The 22,458-nt window shown below is 42.6% G+C and overlaps 1 protein-coding gene across 1 annotated transcript in view; it reads left to right on the top strand.

Annotated features, from left to right (window-relative positions):
- Nucleotides 1-22,458, top strand: part of NF1 (neurofibromin 1) — a 5,218,972-nt gene that overhangs the window by 3,573,387 nt on the left and 1,623,127 nt on the right. The window contains exon 35 of the mRNA XM_044054637.1: nucleotides 3,428-3,538. Coding sequence (XP_043910572.1) covers nucleotides 3,428-3,538 — 111 coding nt within the window. The remainder of the gene's footprint in view (nucleotides 1-3,427; nucleotides 3,539-22,458) is intronic.

The raw sequence follows: 22,458 nt of genomic DNA, 5'->3' as shown, positions 1-22,458 counted from the left end.
GACCTCTCCTCCAGCTGACAGCCAAAGCAAATAACTCCTGGATGTTATACATGAGGCCAGATGCCCCAGCACTAGAAAATCCTATGCTGACAAGTGGAAAAGGTTTTGCACCTGGATCCAGGCTAAAGGAGCTGAAACAGCACAGCCCTCCCTACCTCTCATCTTGGATTACCTAGCAGACCTACTACACAGGGACCTATCCTTCTCTTCTATTAAAATTCATGCCTCTGCCATCTCTGCTCATTACAGCACAGAGCCACATCTCTTCTCACACCCTCTCATCAAACGGTTCCTAAGAGGGTCTAACAATTTAGGGCCACCCAGAAGAGCTCCTACCCCAGCTTAGGACCTTAATTTTGTGTTGGAAAAGCTCACCCTACCCCCCCTTTGAGCCTGCAGCTTCAGCAGAGTTAAAATTCCTGTCTTGGAAAACAGCCTTGCTTCTGGCCATCATTTCAGCTAGAAGAGTTTCAGAGCTAGAAGCACTCAAGGCTGTAGACTCCATCATTTTCCATGCTGACAGAGTCTCCCTTAGGACTAACACAACTTTCATGCCTAAAGTGGTGTCTAGTGTGGCTCTCAACCAATCAGTTCATTTGCCCACCTTTTTTCCTAACCCACAAGACAAGGGGGGAAGAATTCTGCATTCTCTAGATGTGCAGAGACAGCTCAGATTTTACCTGGCTAGGACTAAGTCGTTTAGGAAAACTGACCAGTTGCGAGTCAGCTTTGCAGCAGGGGTAGAGGGCAAGGCCGTATCCATACAAACAATCTCCAAATGGATAGCACACTGCATCCATTTCTGCTACAAGCACCACGGGAAACCACTCCCTAAGGCAGTCAGGACGCATTCTACCAGGGCAACCTCCACCTCTGCAGCTTTTCTCAGAGGGGTCCCCACCATGGACATCCTAGAGGCTGCAACATGGACTTCTGTTCATACCTTCAGCAAGCATTACCACCTGCTTATCTTCTCCAAGTCCAGGGCATGCTTTGCAACTGCAGTCTTACAGGGCATCCTAGCCAACCCTCAGTCTTCTTGACTGCCTCTCTACCCTTTTCTTCAGCTTTGGGAATCAACCCAAGTGTGATTACTGCAGCAGTGAAACATGAAGAACTTAGTACAGTTGTGTACACTTACCATAAATGTAGATGTTCGAGTGTATTCACTGTTGCAGGCCTGGTTTCCCACCCTCCATCTCCCTTGTCCCTCTCTCTTCCTCACTGTTTACAGGGAATATTTTTGTCTTTCCTTTTTCTGGTGGTGTTCTTCCACCATAACCTAGCTCCCTATTTGGGGGCTCCCGACAGGGCAAGAAAAACTCATGTAATGGCGTTGGCTGCCTGATTTTATACCTCCGACGACCTGGGAGAAAGGATTCTAGTTACTCTGGGCTTGCACAGGCAGGTCAGGTACTGTCTTGACAGTACTCAGTCTGTTAGAAAGCAGATGTACTGTTTGTTTCTTATGTTGAGACAAAGAAAGGACAGCCCTTGTTAAAACAGATTATTTCCAGATGGTTGTCCTCAGCTATTACCTTTTGCTATTCCCACCATGGTAAATCAGTTAAGGCCATATCAAGGCTGACTAAAAGAGCCCAGTTTTCCTCAATGGGTTATTGAAAAGGGAACACTCAAAGTATTCTAACGGCAGCTACATGGTCCTCTGTACAAACCTTATCAAAGTTTTACAAACTTGATTCCTTTTGTAGATCCAGGACAGGCTTTGTTAGGACCATTTTCCAGCTGCTTCTGTATTCATATCTTTTCTCCTCCCAGGTTAGTTAGGCTTTGGCAATCCACCCGTATTGCTTAAAAGCTACTGCAGCAGTGGGAACGATGAACATGGTGCAGTTGTGTAAGTTGCAGTTACCCATAACAGCAGATGTTAGAATTCCTCACTGCTGTATTAGCTGTACTTGCCCTCCACCCCTTGTTTTTGTATTTAGTTTGGAAGTAAAATGTTTCTTCTTTGTGTAGTTCTATATAAATACACTCCTTAATTTTTGGGCAAGAAAGTCCAGAGGTTTTATATTCTGAATGCTAATTTTCTCTCCATTGGACTGCCCAGTCAGTAGTTTTGGTGAAGGTGTGGGAAGGAGCCAGAGCTTTTGGAAGCTGGCTGGTTTTGTGTGCTGGGCAAGACACAGCCCGTTTATCCTAAAGACAACTGCAGCAGTGAGAAATTCAAATGTCTATTTTTATGTCTAAGTGCAAGTTATACAACTGTACATTACCTTTACTAATGCTCCTATTGTTTAGCAAATCAGTTTTTCTGCTATTTTGGTATGCAGCTCCATCAGTATCACTAGTATTTCAGAATGAAATATTGATTAATGAAATTGATTTCATGCTTTGCCAAGCCTCTTTGGATCATTTTGTTCATCTTATCAATAGGGCAAGCATTCTTGTTGTGCATTACTTACAAGGTAGCTCTCCTTTGACATGGAGAGGTTGACTAAAAGTAACCTCTTCTAGAGTGCTGCCATACACAGTGCTGGCTTGCTCAGTTATATTGCATGGTGGGGGCCGATATTTGTGCTTATGCAGCTTGTGCCCACCTTTATCAGAGTTCGCTATCCACACTCCATTCTGTATAGTGCACAGCTGGAAGTGAAAAGGCCACTGTCAAGTATAGTAGTCTTCTTTACAGTGCCTCACTCTGCATATATTTTCTGAGAGGGATTGCCAACTAGTGGCCACTCAGTCTGTCCTCTCAACACCTGTGGTACTAATCAAGCTTTGATCACTTTGTTCCCTAACCGTCAGGCTTTCCAAAGCTGATAACTTTAAGATACAAGTTTGATTCACAATTGTTGCTCTGTATTACTATGTGCATGTAGTGACTACGTTGTTTGATACATAAAGCATAGCCTTTAAACTGCAAAATAAATTTTCAAGTTGATTGCAGTGTTGCTGCAGGGGTAGCTACAATTTAAAAACAATATATAGGGAGAGCAAGACTGCTCCTCAAATTACACAGCCTGCACCTAAATTTTCAGTACTACAGTACTGGTAGGTACTTCTTTCTTTTAACCAAGTAACAAGCTAGAATTGTCCTATTTCAGCTACGACCCAAACTATAAGTAAAAAAAGAGAAAATACAGTAGTGCAGCAGAGAACAACTGTGGAACGTTTGTTGTAACCTGAGGTGTGTTTTCAGTGAAAGTGTGAGGTTTATCAGGTGTCCTTTTATGAACCCTTGTTACTGGGCGCTTGATTGCTGGCAGAGACTGGCTGGTGGTCTCCACTGGCTTAAAGTGCTTTTTTGTGCATACTGCCATCTGTGAAAATCTCTGAGCTGAAATTGTTCATTTTATACTACTAGTTTAAAGTGAAGTTGTAGAATGTTGTAACATCTTTGGTAGAAAGGTGTGTGTTAATATTTCCATGTATAACTTTTTCACTTTAATTTTTCAACTTCCAGGCATCAAGTCCATGAAAAAGAAGAATTCAAAGCACTGAAAACCTTAAATATATTTTACCAGGCTGGCACATCTAAAGGAGGGAATCCAGTGTTTTACTATATTGCAAGAAGGTAGGCCATACCATACAACAGCTTGCTTTAAGCAGCACCGTTTTTTTAAATACTAAATAAGTGTGATTTTTAGACTGTTCATATTATTCTGCAGTGTACTGCTTCTATTGTCTTCACACAATGCTGATTGTGTGACACAGCTGCATATGAGAAATTTTGATACTTAATTTTATCATCAAGGTGGACTTGTGCGCACCACAGTACTGTACAGCAACACTTGTGGTAAAGTAACTACTAATACATTACACTGGCCTAGCTTTAATGTAAACCTACAAACATGCTGTCAGTAAACCTAGAGATGTTATGTGATCCTATCTCGCCTACATTCTGTACTGATGGGCTCGGAGCCGATCCCTCGGCTCCGACTCGGCGTGCTATGCTATAGAGCGAAGCCTCTTATTGGCTGAGCTATTCTCTATCCCAGGATGCACCACCACTAATCCCCCAGATCTCGTTTGCCGCTTACAAGCTAGGACGTGGTCTCAAACTTGGCTGAGTTAAGTACTGTTTTTTCTAAAGTTTCCTGTCAGGAAATTCCTTATTCTTACCCAAAAGCTGTTTTAACAGCTATTGTTGTTGTACAAGTGTGTTTTGGTTCATTTTTTTGAGGTAAATTGTGTGTTGGTTTAAGGGAAAGGTTTCCCGTTTAAGTTAGAGGGGCCTTCCCCTATTCTTCAGCTAGTTTCTCTAATTTTTTTTTTCAAGGAGGTCAAGTACCTGTTTAAGTTAGAGGGTCTTGGCCCTCCTTTTTAGAGTTTTCTGTCATTGTATTGTATCGCTTTAAAAAAAAAAAAAAAAAGTTTAAAGTTAAATTTTTGTATTGTGGTAGAGTATTTGTTCTGACAAGAATAGTGCTTCTTTCTACTGTTTTAGTGTTTTTTGATAGGCATTATGTCAAAAGAACATAGACCCCCTGGGTTTAAAAAGTGCACGAGGTGCGGTTATAAGATGTCTATAACCGATGACCACTCCTCGTGCGTATATTGTTTAGGCGCCAAGCACCTACAGGAGTCCTGTAGCGTGTGTCACGCCTTTTCATCTAGAGTCCTCCAAGAGAGGAAGAATAAATTAATACTGAAAGGGCTGATTAAACCCTCCTTCGAGGAGGCCTTATCTTCCTCATCCTCTCCTACCAAGAAGAAGAAAGCGTCGGCTCCGACCAGCCCGCTGGAACCGACTGCTAAGAAACCTAGGCAGGCTTCTCCATCGGCTCCACGGACTTCGGAGCCGAGGGCGGAACGGTCTGCCTCGATGCCTCCAGTCTCGACTCCTCTGGTTTCGGATCCGAGGACTGGGGCGTCGAGAGGCGGGTCACCTTCATCGGCTCCACTGATTTTGGAGCCGATAAGGGTTGCCGGCTCAGACTCTTCCTCTTCGGCGCCGAAGCCCTCCTCGGCACCGAGGGAAATTGTTTTGGGATCTCCCTCGGAACCGATATTGGTCGAGTCCATTCGGAGCCGGTCCCCCAGTCCTTTGGAGCCGATGGAGAAGTCGGTTCGGACCTGATCGGTTTCATCTAGATCCTCCAAGATAAGATGTCTGATTCGGACATCGACAGGGTGCTCCTAAGACTTTTCCAGTCTCCTGTGTTCCAAAAGTTAGTTTCAGCTCCAGCCCATTCGGCTTCGGAGCTGATGGTCCACCCTGTAGTTATGGTTCCTCCTCCAACAGCCTCGGCACCGTCGGAGCCGGTGCTGGTGGAGCCGAAGGAGGTTTTCGGGTCGGCCCCGACCCTTACTCCAACCCTGGCTCTCGAGTCAGAGTTCGGTACGCGGACCTCCTCTGTCGGCCCCAGGGGGGGACACTTCGGGACTGATGTTTTCAGTCCCAAGCCTTCCTCTCGGTGCATCAGCTGCGGGGGTACCGTCTACTGTTGTGGCCACGGGGGTTGGACCTTCACAGGATTCTGGTGGTCCGGCCTTCAGGGCCATGAGGAGTGCGTTAGCCAAATCTTCTTTGGCTACCTCCACGGTCTCTCCAGCACCTTCCCTGCATACGGAGACTGGGTCTTTGGCAGTCCCCCTGTCCTTAGACAGCGAAGCCCCAGGGCCTGAGGTCACCCCCACTGGGGGTTCCCCCCCTCCTGGAGGTCCCTCTGAAGCTTCTTCGGAGGAACCCCCAAGGAAGAGATCGTGCAAGAGGAAGCACGTTGACTCCCCCGATGAGTCTCTCATGTCAGACACTGATCTTGATGATGCAGAGGGGTCCCCTAAGTCGTCCTCAGATGATGTCTCCTTTGCAGACATCCTGGAAGCCCTCAAACAACGAGGCGGCTGGCATTCCAAACCCCCTTCTGCTGATGAGTCGGTGTTCCTTAAGGCCTTTGGGGCTCAGCCCCCCGCCTCCTGGGTGTCTCCGCCCTTCGACGAGCTTCTAGATTTGATCTGTCGAAGGGCATGGGAACACCCAGACTCTGTGGATCCGGTGCCTGCTCGCCCAAATAAGTTCCTGTCAGCACCCCCAGAAAAGGAATTTTTGACGAAAGGTGTGGCTGTAGATGCCTTGGTGGTGGCATCTGCTACCCAACAAGATGTAGCAGAGGCTTCGATGTCCGTCCATCCTCCTAATAAGGAGTCTAGGAGCATGGATCGGTATGGTAAGCGCACCCTCAGTTCAGCGGCCTTTACCTTAAGATCCCTGAACTATTTAACGCACTTCACCAGGTTTCAGAGGGATCTGATCAAGGAGCTTTCAGATACCCTCTTGGGTAACCTACCTGAGCAGCTGGCCCAGATGGTTAGCTCTCAGTTGGCTACGCTGTCATCCATATCAAACTCGTCCATGAGGCTCATTTCTTATGCGGCCGAGGGGGCGAGTAGAGCGCAGTACAGGTTTTGCTCTACGGAGGCAAGCCTGGCTCCGCCTGTGTCATTTTGCGGAAGCCTTCAAGTCTCCCTTTGCCGACGCTCCCTTTGATGGGTCCTCTTTGTTTGGACCCAAGGTAAAGGACACATTGACCCGCTGCGAGCAAGAAGGTAAGACTTTGACTGCCGTAGGGGCACGATTTTCCACTCCCTTTCGGCCTTACCCCAAGGCTAAAAGAGGAGGGAAAATGTGGTTCCGTAGATCTCAGAAGTCTTATCCCTCACAGCAGGACGATCCCCCTTCTAGAGGCAGAGAAGGGGGAAACTCTTCTGGAAGACGCCGTCCCAGAGGCGGCAGAGGCCCCCGCAACACTGGAGACCACGAGTCCTTTCTTGGCTCGCTCTTCAGCCTTTCACAATCCCTGAGGGATTGCCCGACTGTGCAGCTCCGGAGCCAGGCGGGGGTCGTTTTTCGAGGCACCTAAAAGCCTGGGAAGGTATCACTCAGGACCGATGGGTGCTTCGAATTATCGCCGGAGGTTACGCCATTCCTTTTTCTCACTCCCCGCCACCCAGTCAACGGGAAATTGCAGCCTTAGAAGTCTCAAAGCTGCTTCAAAAAGGAGTCATCCAACCGGTCCCCGCAGACCAGATCGGATTAGGGACTTACTCAAGATTCTTTTTGGTGCCAAAAAAGACCGGGGACTTGAGGCCCATTTTGGATCTCAGCATTCTAAATCGTTCAGTCAAAAAGTCAAAGTTCCGAATGGTCACCCTACAATCCATTCTCCCACTGCTGGAGAAAGGTGTTTGGATGTGCTCCATAGATCTCAAGGACACTTATTACCATATCATGGTACATCAAGCGTCCAGGAGACATCTGCGCTTCAGCCTAGGAGACAGTCATTTTCAGTTCCGCACGCTGCCATTTGGTCTCACCACAGCCCCCAGGGTGTTCACCAAATGTTTGGCGGTCGTGACTGCTCACCTGAGAAGTCTAGGATTCCAGGTGTTTCCGTATCTAGACGACTGGCTCCTAACTGCCACCTCCAAGCATCTACTATTGCAGAGCCTACAAGCCACAATATCACTGGGCACTTCCCTTGGAATCACCTTCAATTGGCCAAAGTCTGTGTTGCTGCCATCTCAACGCATAAGATTCATCGGAGTAGAGATAGACTCAAACTGAATGCGGGTCTATCTTCCTACGGAGAGGATACAAACCATACAGGCTCAAGTTCGAGCCCTACTTCCCAGATCCAAAGCCCCAGCCAGAATGGTCCTGCAGCTATTGGGATCTATGTCCGCCACGGTTCTTCTAGTTCCCCTAGCAAGGTTGCACATGAGAATTCTCCAGTGGCTTCTTTCAACACAGTGGTCCTTTCAGGCTCTCCCTCTCAGTCACCTCATACGGATCACGGAAACCTGCAAACGGGACCTTCGCTGGTGGCTGGTGCCCTCCAATCTGGATCAGGGACGACCCTTTGTTCCGCCTCCTCCTGTGGCCACTTTGTCTATGGACGCCTCCCAGATGGGGGTGGGGGGGCATTCCCTGGGCAGGTCAGTCCAAGGCAAATGGCATTCGGAAGAGAGCCTCCTTCATATCAACATTTTAGAAATGAGGGCGGTGTTTCTGTCCCTACAAGCCCTTCACGATTACCTCCCTCAGGGCGTAATTGCCGTTCACTCCGACAACATGTCAGTAGTCTGGTACCTGAACAAGCAGGGAGGGACCAGATCCTACCCCCTTTGCAGAGAGGCCATGAGAGTTTGGGAATGGGCAGTGTCGACCAAACGATTTCTAGTGGCAACTCATATCCCTGGCAAGTCCAATGTGATAGCCGACAGACTGAGCAGAACTATCCTCTCTCCACACGAGTGGTCTCTGAACAATACGGTTGCAACTCAGATTTTCAACAAATGGGGAATTCCTTGTTGCAACCTCTTCGCAACCCCGCTGAATGCGAAGTGCAGAAAGTTCTTCTCCCTCACTCCGGCTCCGGGGGAGAGCCCTATGGACGCACTAGCTCATCCTTGGCCTACCGGCTTGCTATGCGCTTTTCCCCCAGTTCCCCTCCTTCCCAGAGTGATCCAAAAGGCGTCTCACTTGGGGAGCAAAATGATCTTAGTTGCTCCTTACTGGCCTCGTCAGGTATGGTTCCCCTATCTTTGGAAATATGCACTGGACGGTCCATGGTTCCTGGATCAGATCCCAGACCTATTAGTTCATCAGTTGGGACTACTCCACCAGTCCCTCCACACCTTGAAATTAACAGCTTGGCTCCTCCTCTTCCGACTATAGTCAGGAATCATACCTTAGACCCGGAAGTCGTACATATCTTATCTTCGGCCCACAAGTCTGCCACTAAGAAATTGTATTCTAGCAAATGGAAGAGATTTGCTATTTGGGTTCAACCCCGGGGTCTGGATCCCATCACTATTCCTGTATCGGAAGTCCTGAAATTTCTAACTTTCCTATTCAATCAAGGTTCTTCAGTCTCTATCATCAAGGTTCAATTGGCAGCTATTTCCAATTTTCATGAATCTATAAACCCACCTTTAATGAGCAACAGATTGTGTAAGACCTTCATGAAAGGTGCTGCACTTTTACGACCTCCGATTTCTCATCCTGCTCCTCCATGGGATCTCGATGTGGTATTACGTGCCTTAACTTCCTCCCCCTTTGAACCGGCAGCAACATGTGATTTGAAATTTCTATCGTGGAAAACTGCCTTTCTGGTCGCAATTACTTCTGCCAGAAGGGTTTCAGAGCTTCAAGCCTTGTCTGTAAAACCTCCGTACCTGATTTTTCACAAAGATAGAGTATCTCTCAGGCCAAATCCATCATTTGTCCCTAAAGTTTGTTCTAGTTTTTGTCTACAACAGTCATTAGAACTTCCAGTTTTCTTTCCAAAGTACTCAAACAAAGCAGAATACATATTCCACACATTGGATGTCCACAGGCAGTTGCGTTTTTATTTAGATAGGACCAAACAAACAAGGGAAACAGATCAATTGTTTGTGTCCTTTTCGGATAATAAATTGGGCAAAGCCATCACAAAGGTCACTATTGCCAAATGGATCAGGGACTGTATTAGTCAAGCTTATTCCTCTTCTAATAAAGAGCTTACGACCTCTGTCAAAGCTCATTCTACAAGAGCTATGGCTACTTCAATAGCATGCCATTCTAAGCTTGCCATTAGTGACATTTGTGCTGCGGCTACGTGGTCTTCCCCGCACACCTTCATTTCCCACTACAAATTGGATGTGGCATCTCGGGGGCGAGCTTCATTTGGTTCCACAGTGCTCAGGAGTGTTTTCCAGTGAGCCACCCAGGATTTAGGTGCTAGGGACGCTGTCCCATCAGTACAGAATGTAGGCGAGATAGGATCACATAACATCTTTTAGTTATGTACTTACCATAACTTTAGATGTTTGGGATCCATCTCGCCTACATTCCCAATAACCCACCCTCCTTCCCCCTTCCTTGGAGATCAGAAGAGATCGGACGGTCCGAATCCTATTGTTTCATCTTGAAACATCTGGCAATGTTATATAAACAAGTTATGTATGTGTGCATGAATGCGGACAAACAAGATCTGGGGGATTAGTGGTGGTGCATCCTGGGATAGAGAATAGCTCAGCCAATAAGAGGCTTCGCTCTATAGCATAGCATGCCGAGTCGGAGCCGAGGGATCGGCTCCGAGCCCATCAGTACAGAATGTAGGCGAGATGGATCCCAAACATCTAAAGTTATGGTAAGTACATAACTAAAAGATAATGCCAAACTAGTCTCCTCCTTATTTCTTGACTTTGTAAAGCCTCATCACAGTTTGTTACAGCAAGCTTCTACTTCAGATGTCCTCATTAGGTCTCTCTTGACCTACCCGTCTGTGGTTCAAAAGTTACCTATCCAATAGGTATCAACCATTAAAATGGCACTCCACCCTCGTTCTGTATCTTCCAGTTACCACTGATGTAACAGAAGGCTCTGTCCTTGGTTCCCTCCTCTTTAACAATTTCACCAACACCCTCCATGTAACAGGCCTCCCTAATGTAGTGTGCAGATGAATCCACACTCATTTGCAAATCTGACTGCGTGGCACACCTCCAAAGAATTACTCAGGAATCTTTAAAAACAATTGAAACATGGCTTTGTAACTCAGAACGCATGCTCAACCCTCAAAAAAAAAAAAAAAAAAAAAACATTTTCCCCTAATCCCTATCCCATGAAAAAACAAAATTTAAAGTCCTCTCTCTTATAACCATTGAAGTCACTCACTTCCGTGGCAAATTGTTAGGGATTATAGTGAATGATAATCTTAAATTCGAACTGTATAGACAAAATTGCATAAGAAAAATTCATCAGAACTAGGGATGGCTTTATAGAGCCAAAAACTTTCTCACTGACACAACTGTAAAGCTACACTTGTCACCACTTATCTCTTTCATGTACTTCTTTCCTCTGCTTCCATCCTTACTAACCTTCAGGCATCACAAAAATCAAAACTTGAACAATGCTATTACAAAGTGGCTAAAGTTGCTGCAAATACCCCTTTCAAGACCCCACTACTGTATAGAATTAAAAGCTTAAATTTCTTAGAACTACCCCATCAACTAAATGTACACAGCTTCTTACCACCTGTAAAATTAGCCAGAATCCATCTGCTTGTCAAGCTCAAAATAACATTCTACACAACTCTGTTCCTTGTCGGTCATTACGATCCAGTGACCAAAAACTCGTGTCTGCCCACAAACCTGTCAAATCTGCTGGACATTGTAATCGTACCTTGATGCTAAGTCTCAATCTCCTTATCTCTGTCCATCAGGTAAATACCCCTCCCATTCTTCAAAACTAAAAGACTGGCGTTGTTCTTTTACAACAGCAGGATAAACTATTTCCCTAAATGTGGACAAATACCAGTTCATACCTTACACCTCCTCATTCTCCTTTTTTCACCCATTTCCTTACTTCTGTCAGCTTTTCTGCCCTGGTTTCTTTCTAAATATACCATAAGCCTACTTTTCTCTCACTTTGTTTTGGAGTTCCTGTTTGTATTATAGTAATTTACCTTTAGTTTCTCTGTAAACTAGCTAAAATGTTTCTTGGCTATTAAATCATTGTCATGTAATTTGTATCTGTTCTTGATCATTGTTTTCATATGTCTAATTTAGTGTAATTATTTAAACCTTTTTATTTATTTTTTATTATTTTTAAAGACTCTAAAACAATTTTGCTTCAAATTTTTTTTTTCTTCCTGGCCTCCGCTGAAAATGGGCTGGTATCCATTTGGACTTTCCCGATAATCAAATGTCAGTAAATAAAGTAAATGTTGTTTGTCTTTTGAGTAGCTCATGCTTTTGTGATTCAAACATGTAAAAACAACAAAAAAAAGTGATGGGAAAGCACAGTGGCATTTATTGAACTAACTGTATTAATTTTTTTGCAACTCCTGTGTCACAGTGTGGTATTGTTGGAGAACTCTGTATTGTTGCAGTGTGACAGCATAGTTTCATTTCTAAACTCCTCATTGCTGCCTTTTAACAGTATATGTAATATTTGTAGCATGCATAAGATGTATAGACCAGCAGGATAGTGATTATTGTTGCAAAGGAGTTTTTAGATGTAGCGTCATGGATCCTCTGACTTAGGTCAGTACTTGGGTTCATTTTCTCTGCCAGTCAAAATTCAGCACTCCTTAATCTTGGAAGTTTGTACATGCAGTACTGCTGCACATTATGATGTCCCTTTCAAACTGTAAGAGTTGCACCTAGCTCCTGAGCCCATATTTCTTTTCTTCCACTTGCATGGTTCAAATCCTGAAAAGTTTCTGCATTTACTGCCTGAAAACAAATCACTAGTTTTGCTGTTAGTTTACCAGGTAAAAAGACAAGACTTGAATGTTTGAAATATGAGAGAGCAGTATGTTATAAAACACTTCCTTAAGTGCTAGAGGTTCATACAAACCACACACTGATTTTAGTGGCAGAAACATTTGGCGTACCTCATTATATCAGGAAGAAGTCTGCTTGAGGAGGTCTCATTTAAAACCCTGAAATCTGAGCTGGAACACTATCCCAGTGACTGAAAATTTGAGGGTATGCCTTGGTTGAACTATACTAGTGTGGGTCCTTTTCAAAAGTAAAACGTACATGCCAAAGTTATACTCAGGACAAGCAAAGACTTGAACTTGTCTCTGTTCATTTCTTCACCGGATGATAAGGAGCAGTGAGGAGACACACCCTACCTTCCAGCATGGGGTGCATTCTAGGATGTAGACACTTTTACATTTCAGGGGTATTTAAAACACAGGACTCTACTGTGTAATATTTCACAGGCGCAGTAGGGAGTTTGTGGCTTAGATTGCTATGTGAGCTTTGTTTGGGTGTCTCTATGTCAGTGATTGGTGCTCTCAAATATTTAAGGTCTGTTAGGAGCTTGGGCTACAGGTATGGAAATATGGCCACAGGAAATATGTCTGGGTGCCACTTTCAGGATTCTCCTGGTCCCTGTCCATGTTGGCAAATAGTCTTCCAAGTGGCAGATGTCTGTCCTTTGTCATGTGATTTTTAAAAGCTTATCTTTTCTCATGAAAACTTCCGTGAGTTTTTTTTTCTAGAGCTGCTGGTAATGGGGAGCTACTTCCTACCTGGGATCTTTTGAGATGTTTGGAGACCCATACTTGGTTATGTCTGAGATGGATAAAGACAGTGACACCTCCTTATTGTCCATTTGCTACCCCCACAATGATGCCTCCTTCTAAGACTCTTGAGGCTCATGACATGTTGTTTGTGCTGGCATATTGGTGACATTTCCCTGTCCCTAGAAATTTCTTAATTTGTATCTGAGGAAGAAAGTGGAGGTGCCTTTGATTATTCTTGAACCAGTCATTAGACATTTCATTCTTAAGGTCATACATTCATAAGGATGTAATAGGCAGTTGGTTTAGTAGACCATTTGGACCCTAGGAACTGCAGTTTATACTGCTTACTCCCTCTAGCCATAAGGGTCTGAGGAGCCAAACCAGGTGTGAATTTACAGAGCCTATCCAGTCATTCATTTTGGTTTCAAAGAAAGTTAGGGAAGCTACTTTGTTATGGAGTGGAAACATATTCTTTAGGTAGGGGATCCTTTGTGGGAGAGAGCTATCTCTGAACAAGTTCTTTTTACATTACAGTGTAGGTTTTGCTCTGTAGAATGCATATTAGTGATGCTGATAGTTTTGCAGTTATGTAAGAGGTCAGGCAAGATGGAATCATTTGCAGTCTTGGTAGATCAAGCAGAGGTCACCATATAGAAATTTGCAAGAGACTGACTAAAGTGTGCATTATGCTTTGATGGATGCATATCAGATGGAGCATTATCTTTTATTATACTCCATGTAAAAATATCATGTAGAAGCAAAGTAACTTCTTTGAACTTGGAAGGGTATTCCTTTATTAATTAGATGGGCAAGGTAAAAAAAATTCCTAAAGATAAGCAGGTATGTGGTGTTTGAAAGAGTTTTACTGTCATTAATGTGGCTGGAACTGTAATAACAAGTGTCTGTTCTGAGGGAGATATTTATGTGGTAGATATACGAGTGTTCATTTCCCATGGCAAACACTGCTTTGCTTTGTGCAAGTTTGTCCTTGATCACAACACCATAAGTTAGTGCAGATTAGGGCGGCCCTCTTTCGAGTTGTTGGTGTCTTTTGGTGAGTTGACAACAGGTTGTGTTTGTAGTTGTCTACAGACTTACTCAGCCAGAGACCATTTTTTTCAAACACCTTTGCTGAATTATCAGTTGTGACATAGGCACATTTGCATTTATATAAAAGTAATCAAACTGTATTAACAAGTTAAAATTAAACATTATGCTTTACATAGATTGCTATATATCATATAACCTAAGCAATATTGCATACATTATTCAATTCCAGACCCTTTTTTTAAACTAGAAACATCTTTAGTAAACCATCACGTACTACATAGGCAATCATACATTTATATAAATGAAAACAAACGACACCGACACTGTCCTAGTTGCAAGCATTTTGCATCACAAACCATGTTGACACACTCCCAGTTGCAAATATTGTACATCATTTATAATCCACCCAATCGTTTTCAGTCAGACACTATGTAGCGCATTTAAGTCCTGCCTTCTTTTAAACCTCATTCCTCCCCTGTATGTACTCTTCTCACAATTCCCATTTCTTCCTATGTAGCTTGTAGTTTGCTCCTACCTTTTTATAAAGATCTCAGTTCCAGTTGTTTTATCTCTGTTACTATATTCACTACTTCTAATGTAGTTGATTTAGATTTTGATTTCCATTGTCTAGTAATTGCTTTTTTGGCAGCCACCATAATTTGAGACAGCACGGCCTTACCATGTCTAGGCAATTCCAGTTCTGTATCATAGCTCAGAAGAATCATTTCCCTCATCACACTAATCTGCCTACCCAGTGTCTTCGACAGTGCATTCCACAGGAATTCTTGAAGTCCGCCAACTCACTGCACTCCCAGAAAATATGTTCCCAATTACCAGTTTCTTCCCCATCACACCTCCAGCATTTGCTGTCTACCTGATAAAAAATGTTCTGGAGTCTACTTGGGGTATACAAATATCTATGTAAACATTTCCAGGCAAAAATCCTAAACCTTCTAGTTTTTATTTTTATTTATTATTTATTTTACATTTGTTAACCGGGTTAGTCTGGCTGAGCTTTTGGCTCATTTTCAGCAGAGACCCAGGGTGAAAAGCTCCTCAGGACTAGAACGCAATTTATTAAATTTTCGTAACATAGTAGTAACAATCAGCTATAGGATCTTACAAGCAGAGACCTGGAGAGAAAAATAGCTCCTCAGGCAATTCAATTATAACAAAGTATTAACAATTGGAAGACAAGTATGTGAGTTGTTACAGGCAGGGTTTTAAACATTTAGCAGAAGAAAATGTGACTGGTTACAATATTATTTAAGCTGCTTAGAGCAAAATGAGTTAATAGTTAGGCAGATGCTTATTTAAAGTGGGTAGGATCTAGTTGTATAGGAGTTTGTAAACAAGAAAGGAAAGTAAGAATGGCTAGTAGGAGATGTAGGGGAGGTAGAGTAAAGGAGATAGACTAGACAGGAAGGCTGTTTTGAGACTGTAGGAATTAAGAGTGGTTGGAGATAGAGGAAGCGAAGAGGTAAAAGAGGCAGGGGAATAGTGTTAGAGATACATTAAGAGTGAGATGGTGAAAAGATGGTGGTTTCAGGGTGGTTGGCTACAGTGGCAAGACCACTTGTTTTTTAGGTATTTCCTTGTGGCCAATTTGAAACTTTTGCTATGCTGGAGGGATTTTATTTCCAAGGAGAGTTGGTTCCAGGATGTAGCTGGGTTATAGTTATAGAGAAGGCAGCCTATTTTGGTTTTGGGTTTGTAGATGTCTAATAATTCTTGATTTGAGCTGCGTAGTGTCCTAGCAGGGGAATATTTGGTTATGATAGTGGAGAGGCTGAGGCAGGAGGGTAGATAGAGTGGATGATTTATAGTTGGTATAGTTGGAGCAGCTGAGGGAATTCTAGCCAGTCTAGTTGCTGTAGTGCTAAGCAGTGGTGTGACTTGTAGGTTTGGTTAGCTGCGATCTAATTATAGGTAGTTTCAAGCTCGAATAAGTGTAGAATTTAGGTTTGTGAATGTGGCAGCTGTACAGGAGTGTTGGGCGTAATGAAACATGGGGGAGAATTATTCAGGCAGTGTTAAGTTAAGTATTTCTTGCTACGGAAAAGGTGTCCAAGTTTCTGATGAGTTTTTTTTTACAGAGCAAGTAATATGGAGATCAAACTTAAGCTGATCATCTATAGTAATACCTAGCAATTTAGTACTAGATTCAGCTGAGATGATAGTGTTGTTACAGGATAAGATGATAAATGCATTTTTGAGTGTGGTGATATTTTTAGGGAGGAATAGTAGGAGCTTAGTTTTTTTTTGGATTAAGTATTAGTTTATCACTAAGCCAAGTCTCAGTGGTGTGGAAGGATGCCTGGGTAGTTGAGTGGAGGTCAGTTGAGTTGTCAGCAGTGGTTATAACAAATGAGTTATCAGCATATTGCACAAGAGATGACTGGGGACAAGAGGAGTAGTGCAAGTTGGTGAAAATATTTACGAGTAGTGGTCCAAGTATGGACCCTTGGGGGACTCCCATTTGTACAGTGAGAGGGGAGGATAGTGCAGAGAGCCATTTAACTGATTGCTGGCGGGTAGAGAGATAGCTGGAGAATCGGGCGATAGTAGGGGGAGAGAAATGTAAGTTAGTGAGTTTATCTAGAAGGAGTGGGTGTGAGATAGTGTCAAAGGCTTTAGAAATGTCAAGGAATAGGCATGAGACAAGTTTATTGTTATCACGAGCTAGGGAGACTATGTTGATGAATGATATGAGTGCAGTAGTTGTACTATGCATGGGACGGAAACCATGCTGTGTGGGTGCAAGAAGTTTTTCCTGGTGAAAGTACTGCAATACCTGCTTGTGAATGCATTTCTCTAGGATTTTTGAGAGGGGAGAGAGTATGGCAATCAGTCTGAAGTTGGACATGTCTGAGTAGTTGCCCCCTTTGTGAAAGGGTAGAGTAAAGACATTTTTCCATAGAGTGGGGACATAGGATTCAGAAATGGGTTGGTTGATTAAGATGGATACAGGATAGGCAAGAGGTTCAGAGGCAATCTGCAGGAAGTAGGAGGGTAGCGTGTCAACAAATGGGGAGCAAGGTTTAAGTTTGGAGAGTAATGACTTTACATAGTTGATGCTGCTTTTAGAGAGAAGGAGTTAGGAGGGTTTGGAAGAGGTATAGAGTTTGTGGGGGTGCTAGTGTTGTTTATGGGGGGGTGAATTTATTATAGAGGTTATTGAGTTTATAAAATGATTGTTAAATTTGTTGGCTATGTCTTCAGGTGTTGCATTGGGACATGGGTTAGGGGAGGAAAGGTTTCCTGGATGAAGAGTCTGTTTAATGGAGCTCCAGAATTTCTTTGGGTCTGATTTAAGAGTAGAGGGGAGGATTGGCATAGAAGTTTATTTTGTCATAATGGATGATTTTTTTTATTTTATTTCTGAGTTCTTTATATTTCTGAAGAAGAGAAGGGGTCCTAGTTTTAGTCCACATTTTCCAAATCATATCCCGGTCTTTCATGAGGGTTCTGGTAGATTTAGTGAGCCAGGGAGCAGTATTAGATTTGATTCTAATTGTGCGAAGATGAGCAAGGGAGTTAAGAATGCTTAGGAATATAGTGCTGAAGGAGTGGACAGCTTCATCGAAAGGAAGAGTGATGAGGGTAAGACCAGTTAATTCTGGAGAGTTGATGAATAAAGGAGTTGGGACAGAAATGAGAAAGTGGAGCGGGTGGTAATAAATTTGTTAGGTTTGGTAAAGTGGGGAGTATGTCTGGTAACTGTTACAGGGCAGTGGTCGCTGAGGGCATTTGGAAGGGTTTGGGAGTTATGATAGTTTTGAGGGTGGGAGACCAATATCCAGTCAAGAAGAGAGCTAGGTAGGTGAGATTTATTGATGTAGGTTGGGGTTGTGATTAGCTGCTCAAACCCGTGTAGGTTTATACAGGAAGTAGTGTTGGGAGCTTGTATTGTAAGCCAATCAATATTTACATGTCCCAGTATAATTTGTTAATTGTGGATGGTATGTGAGAGGTGAGATAGGATGTTCTCAAGTATGTTAATATTATCACCAGGGGGAATATAGATTGCTGCAACAGTTATGGTGTTGAAACTGTTAAGTTTAAAGTTGGTCAGTTGGAGTTCAGCTGGTGAGAAGGCAGGTAAGTCTAGTGTGGGACTGATTTGGGAGAGACAGTTGGAGTAGAGTATGGAGACTCCTCCTCCTTTTCTTTTAGTTCAATCTAATCTAAGGATATTATAGCCAGGAGGGATGATTTCACTGTCCAGATGGTGTGGTTTTAACCATGTTTCAGTTAGGGTAACTATGTCAGGAATATAGTTAGCGATCCAGGCATGGAGTTTTTGATTTATTTATTTACAAGGCTCCTGACGTTGATAGAGCGGAATTGTACTTGTATTTGTGAGTTGGAGGGGTTGGCAGGTTTAGATATGGGGAGGGGGGTTATTGTTCAGGTTAGTGTCTGTTGGGCCTGGGTTAGGATGAATGTCACCAGATAGAAGTAGAGGTTTGTAATGGGGTTTTAATTTGAGTAAGTAGACTTTTTTTTGTTTTAAAGGGGAGGGGGGATATATTTTTATTTTAGTAATGGGAGTGGTGGGGGGAAGGATGGAGGGACAAATTAGTAGATAGGGTTGTGGTGTAGTATTTGAGTTGAGTGGTGTTTGAGGGATGAAAATAGGGAGTAGGTAATTGTGAGTGATAGGAGGTGAGGTGATAGAGTATGAGGAGTAGTAAAGGTAAGAGTATAGTTTGAGTTGTAAGAGACATGCCACTTTATGGGATGTAGAACAGAGGATGAGAGGAAGGGGTGGGAGTAAGGTATAGTAGTCTTTGATAATGGATAGTAGGTAACTGTGGGGGGGAGCAAAGAAGGGAGGTAGTATGAGAACAGGACGTAGAGGGGTGAGGGATTTGGGAGGAAGTGAGGGGGTGTGGTTGTATGGATAGGTATAAAGATAATGATATGGGGTGGGTGGGAATGGGGGTGGGAGGTGAGCGAAGCGAATGGAGCGGCGCTACACCTTCCAGATAGAACTTGGCTAAAAAAAACTATCAGCTAGTCCAGGGAGACTTACTAGAGATGCTACACCTGGAGGGCTTTCAGCTGCAATTAGAGCAAATATGGCATCCAGGGTTTTTAAAACCTTTGGTGATAGAAACCATCAATTGGAATTTAAAGTAGCAGGGGAGAATCCAAGGCACTCTGCTAACCTAGCTAATTATCAAAGGACAGCCAAGGAAATAAGGTAAACATATAGGCACCCTTGTTCAAGGACTGGAAGATTTCTCCAAGAAAAACTATTGTGTAGGAGTACACCACAGGTAGAGGTTGTATGCTGCTTACTAGTCTGCAAGGGCAGATTTTATTCTCTTTTATATTTGTTTTCCCCTTTCCTTATTGTTTGCTGCACACAATGTAGCTAAAGATTAAAGCAGCTGGAGACACTGCACCTCTTTTAGGTGTTTAGTGAAGAACAAGTATTGAGGAGGGACTGAAGGCTATGACTATTGAGAGGGGCTAAATACCTTAACATACAACAAATTATCAACAGTGAAACAGATGAAAGGGGTGGGGATGGGCTAAGAGGAAGAAGGTTTGCAGCTGTTGCCCCTGGGGTATGCACTCTAGCTGACTGTAACAGATTTTAACAAGGCATAACAGTAGTCACAAAAGCTGGCACCTACACTACACAAGTGGCAACAACAAGGTTCCTGGTGTTAAACCTGGGGCTGCAGTCTATTTTTGGATGATTTCTGGTTAGAGTTTTCTTTGCTTTTAGCTGGTGTGAGAGGATTCATTGCTCACACAAGTGGGGGGGGGGGGACCCAAAGCGAAATTTTGTTGTATATCTCGGAGACATGCCTATATCCTCCTATTGTTTCTTTGTGAATTGCTTATTCAGTTTCTCTTCCCAGTCCTTTCTAACCTCTTCTGATTTATTCTTATAGTTATCATGCAGTATTTTATATGATGTACTAATTGTTTATTTTTAATGGCAGCTTCTGTTCTAGATTCTACTAAAAGCTCCACCAGAGCTGGTCTTTCATTTAGGATCCCCCTATTTCTTTCTCTTTGTTTGTACTCTGATATCAGTCCTTGAATAGGGAAGGTAATCTCTAAACTGTAGTCCAAATAAAGTCTTGACATATTCCCATTCTATAATCTTTACCTGTCTAGTTATCTGCTCCCATTACCTTGTTTCCTTTGCCAGTTTTTTCCAATAAATTCCAGCCCCCTCTTGCCTATTGTCTATATATCCCTAATTGCAGTCATCCCTATTGGCAGAATCTCCTTTCTCCATTCCCATGTTGGCTTAGACCTTAGAATACTTTTTGCTACTTTATAGATAAAATATTATGTAGGATTATTGTTATTCTCCTTAAAGACCTGCATCCAAAATTCCAGTCTGTCCTTGTTTTTTGAGCTACCCCTGTTTCAACTTCATCCCTTTCCACTTTGAATTATAGTTTTCTGCTTGTGCTGTGTATAGGAGCCTTAACTGTATAGCTCTGAAATACACCTTCAAATTGGGTAATCCCAATCTGCCCTGTTGTACTGGAAGAATCATCTTATCCCACTTGACTCTTGCCCTCTTCCCGTTCCAGATAGTCATTCAGCTCTTTATTAATTGCTATCCACAACTTCTCCTCTGGTTGATAAAAATATACCTGACCTATGTATAAGACTATAGGGACTAAAAACATTTTGACTGCTTGTATCTTGCTATCCATATCCATATAACAAAACTTCCATTTTCTCAGTTTTTGTATTATCTTTTGTTTAGTATTTTCCCACATATTCTTAGCTGCCACACCAGAATAATGTTTAATCCAAACTCCTAAATACTGCATTTTATCATGTCTCCATAAATAAGGGTATTGTTGAACCAATTTGTATGTGGGTACATAATTTACCACTATTGCCTTTGGTTTAGCTTCATTAATTTTGTATCCCGGAAAGATTTGAAACAGTCTTAAAATGTTCCACACTGTAATGTCCCTTCATGGTTTGTCAGTTATAAAGTAATATAATCTGCAAATAGAGTCAGCTTTTCTTGACTACCATACTAATTATATCCTTGAATTTCTGAGTCCCTTATTTTCTTTGCCAGTGGTTCTAAATATAATGCAAATAACAAAGTGGAAAGAGGACACCCCTGCCTCGTTCATCTGCTGAAGCAGAAATTAACAAAGTACCCCATCCACTTTCATTTTTGCCTCTGATGCCTCATATATCCTCCTAATCAACCTTATAATTTTTCAGGAAATACAAATGCTTCCATTGCCCCACTCATAAAGTCCCAGCTAACTCTGTCAAATGCTTTCTCTGCATCAAGACCCTCCAACAGCAATGATATTTTCTTACATTCTGCTTCCCTCTGGATCATCAGTGTTCTGTTGATGTTGTCAAATGTTTGCATCCCCCTCCACAAAACCACATTGATTCAAATTGATCAATTTTGGCATTACATTTTCATTCTTTTAGCCATTCTAGACTTGAATGCTTTGTAGTATTGGTTAAGTATTGAAATGTGTCTGTATGAAGCTGTTTCTGATGGATCTTTACCTATTTAGGTATTACAGCTACCACTGATTTCTTCCAGGATTTTGGTACTACATCTGTGAAAGTACACTTAAACTGATAAAGATCTGGAAGGTTTTGTTTTTCCCTCATAGCTTCCAAACTTCCACAGGAATACCATCTATTCCTGGAGACTTTCCTGTAGATTGGTTATACATCACAATTTTATCTAATCACCTCCTATCGTAACCATTAGTAATTGAGCCATATCTGCCTCTAACCTTGGAATATTCAATTCTTCCATAAACATTTCCATTTGTATCTTTTCTTGATTTCTGTATTTCTCTGCTTTATACTGGCTTTCATAGAATTTCCAAAATGTTTTTAATACCTCTGTAGGAGATCTTGTTAACTTCCTTATTATAGTCTGCCTAAGCTTGATGACAACCCTTTCCACTTTGTTGCCCGAGTCATTTTGTTGTAATGTTATCAAAAATCAGTTGCTTAACAGCAATCTTTCTAAAAACGTGTATATTACTGAGGTAATCCCTTATTTTCTGCAGTTGATCCTCCTCTTGTTCTATAAGATTCCCCCTATTCTCCAATACTTCAGTATTTGTCAGTCCCTCTAAATAATTCTTGTTACTTCTTAACCGTAGTTTCCTTTCTTTTATTTCCACCCTATTTTTAAACTCCACCTACATTTTATCCCACTCACTAGATATATTTCAGAAGAAATTTTTATCCTCTCTAATAGCTCCATGAATAATCTCCACTACCCATTCCTTAAATTCCTTTTTTCAACAGATAGGTGAGAAAGCACCAGTGTCTCATTTTTATTTAATTACCCTTTTTTATTGTAGTTGTTATTGACACAATATGAAAGTTATTGGGTGCATATTAAGACCTTCAGTTCTTGTGAAATGTGAATTCTGTT

The sequence above is a fragment of the Protopterus annectens genome, chromosome 13.part0 (assembly GCF_019279795.1).
Source record: "Protopterus annectens isolate FY-2018-M chromosome 13.part0, PAN1.0, whole genome shotgun sequence".
Classification (NCBI taxonomy): domain Eukaryota; kingdom Metazoa; phylum Chordata; order Ceratodontiformes; family Protopteridae; genus Protopterus; species Protopterus annectens.
The sequence above is the reverse complement of the archived record's forward strand: the minus strand, read 5'-3'. Positions and strand labels throughout refer to the sequence as shown.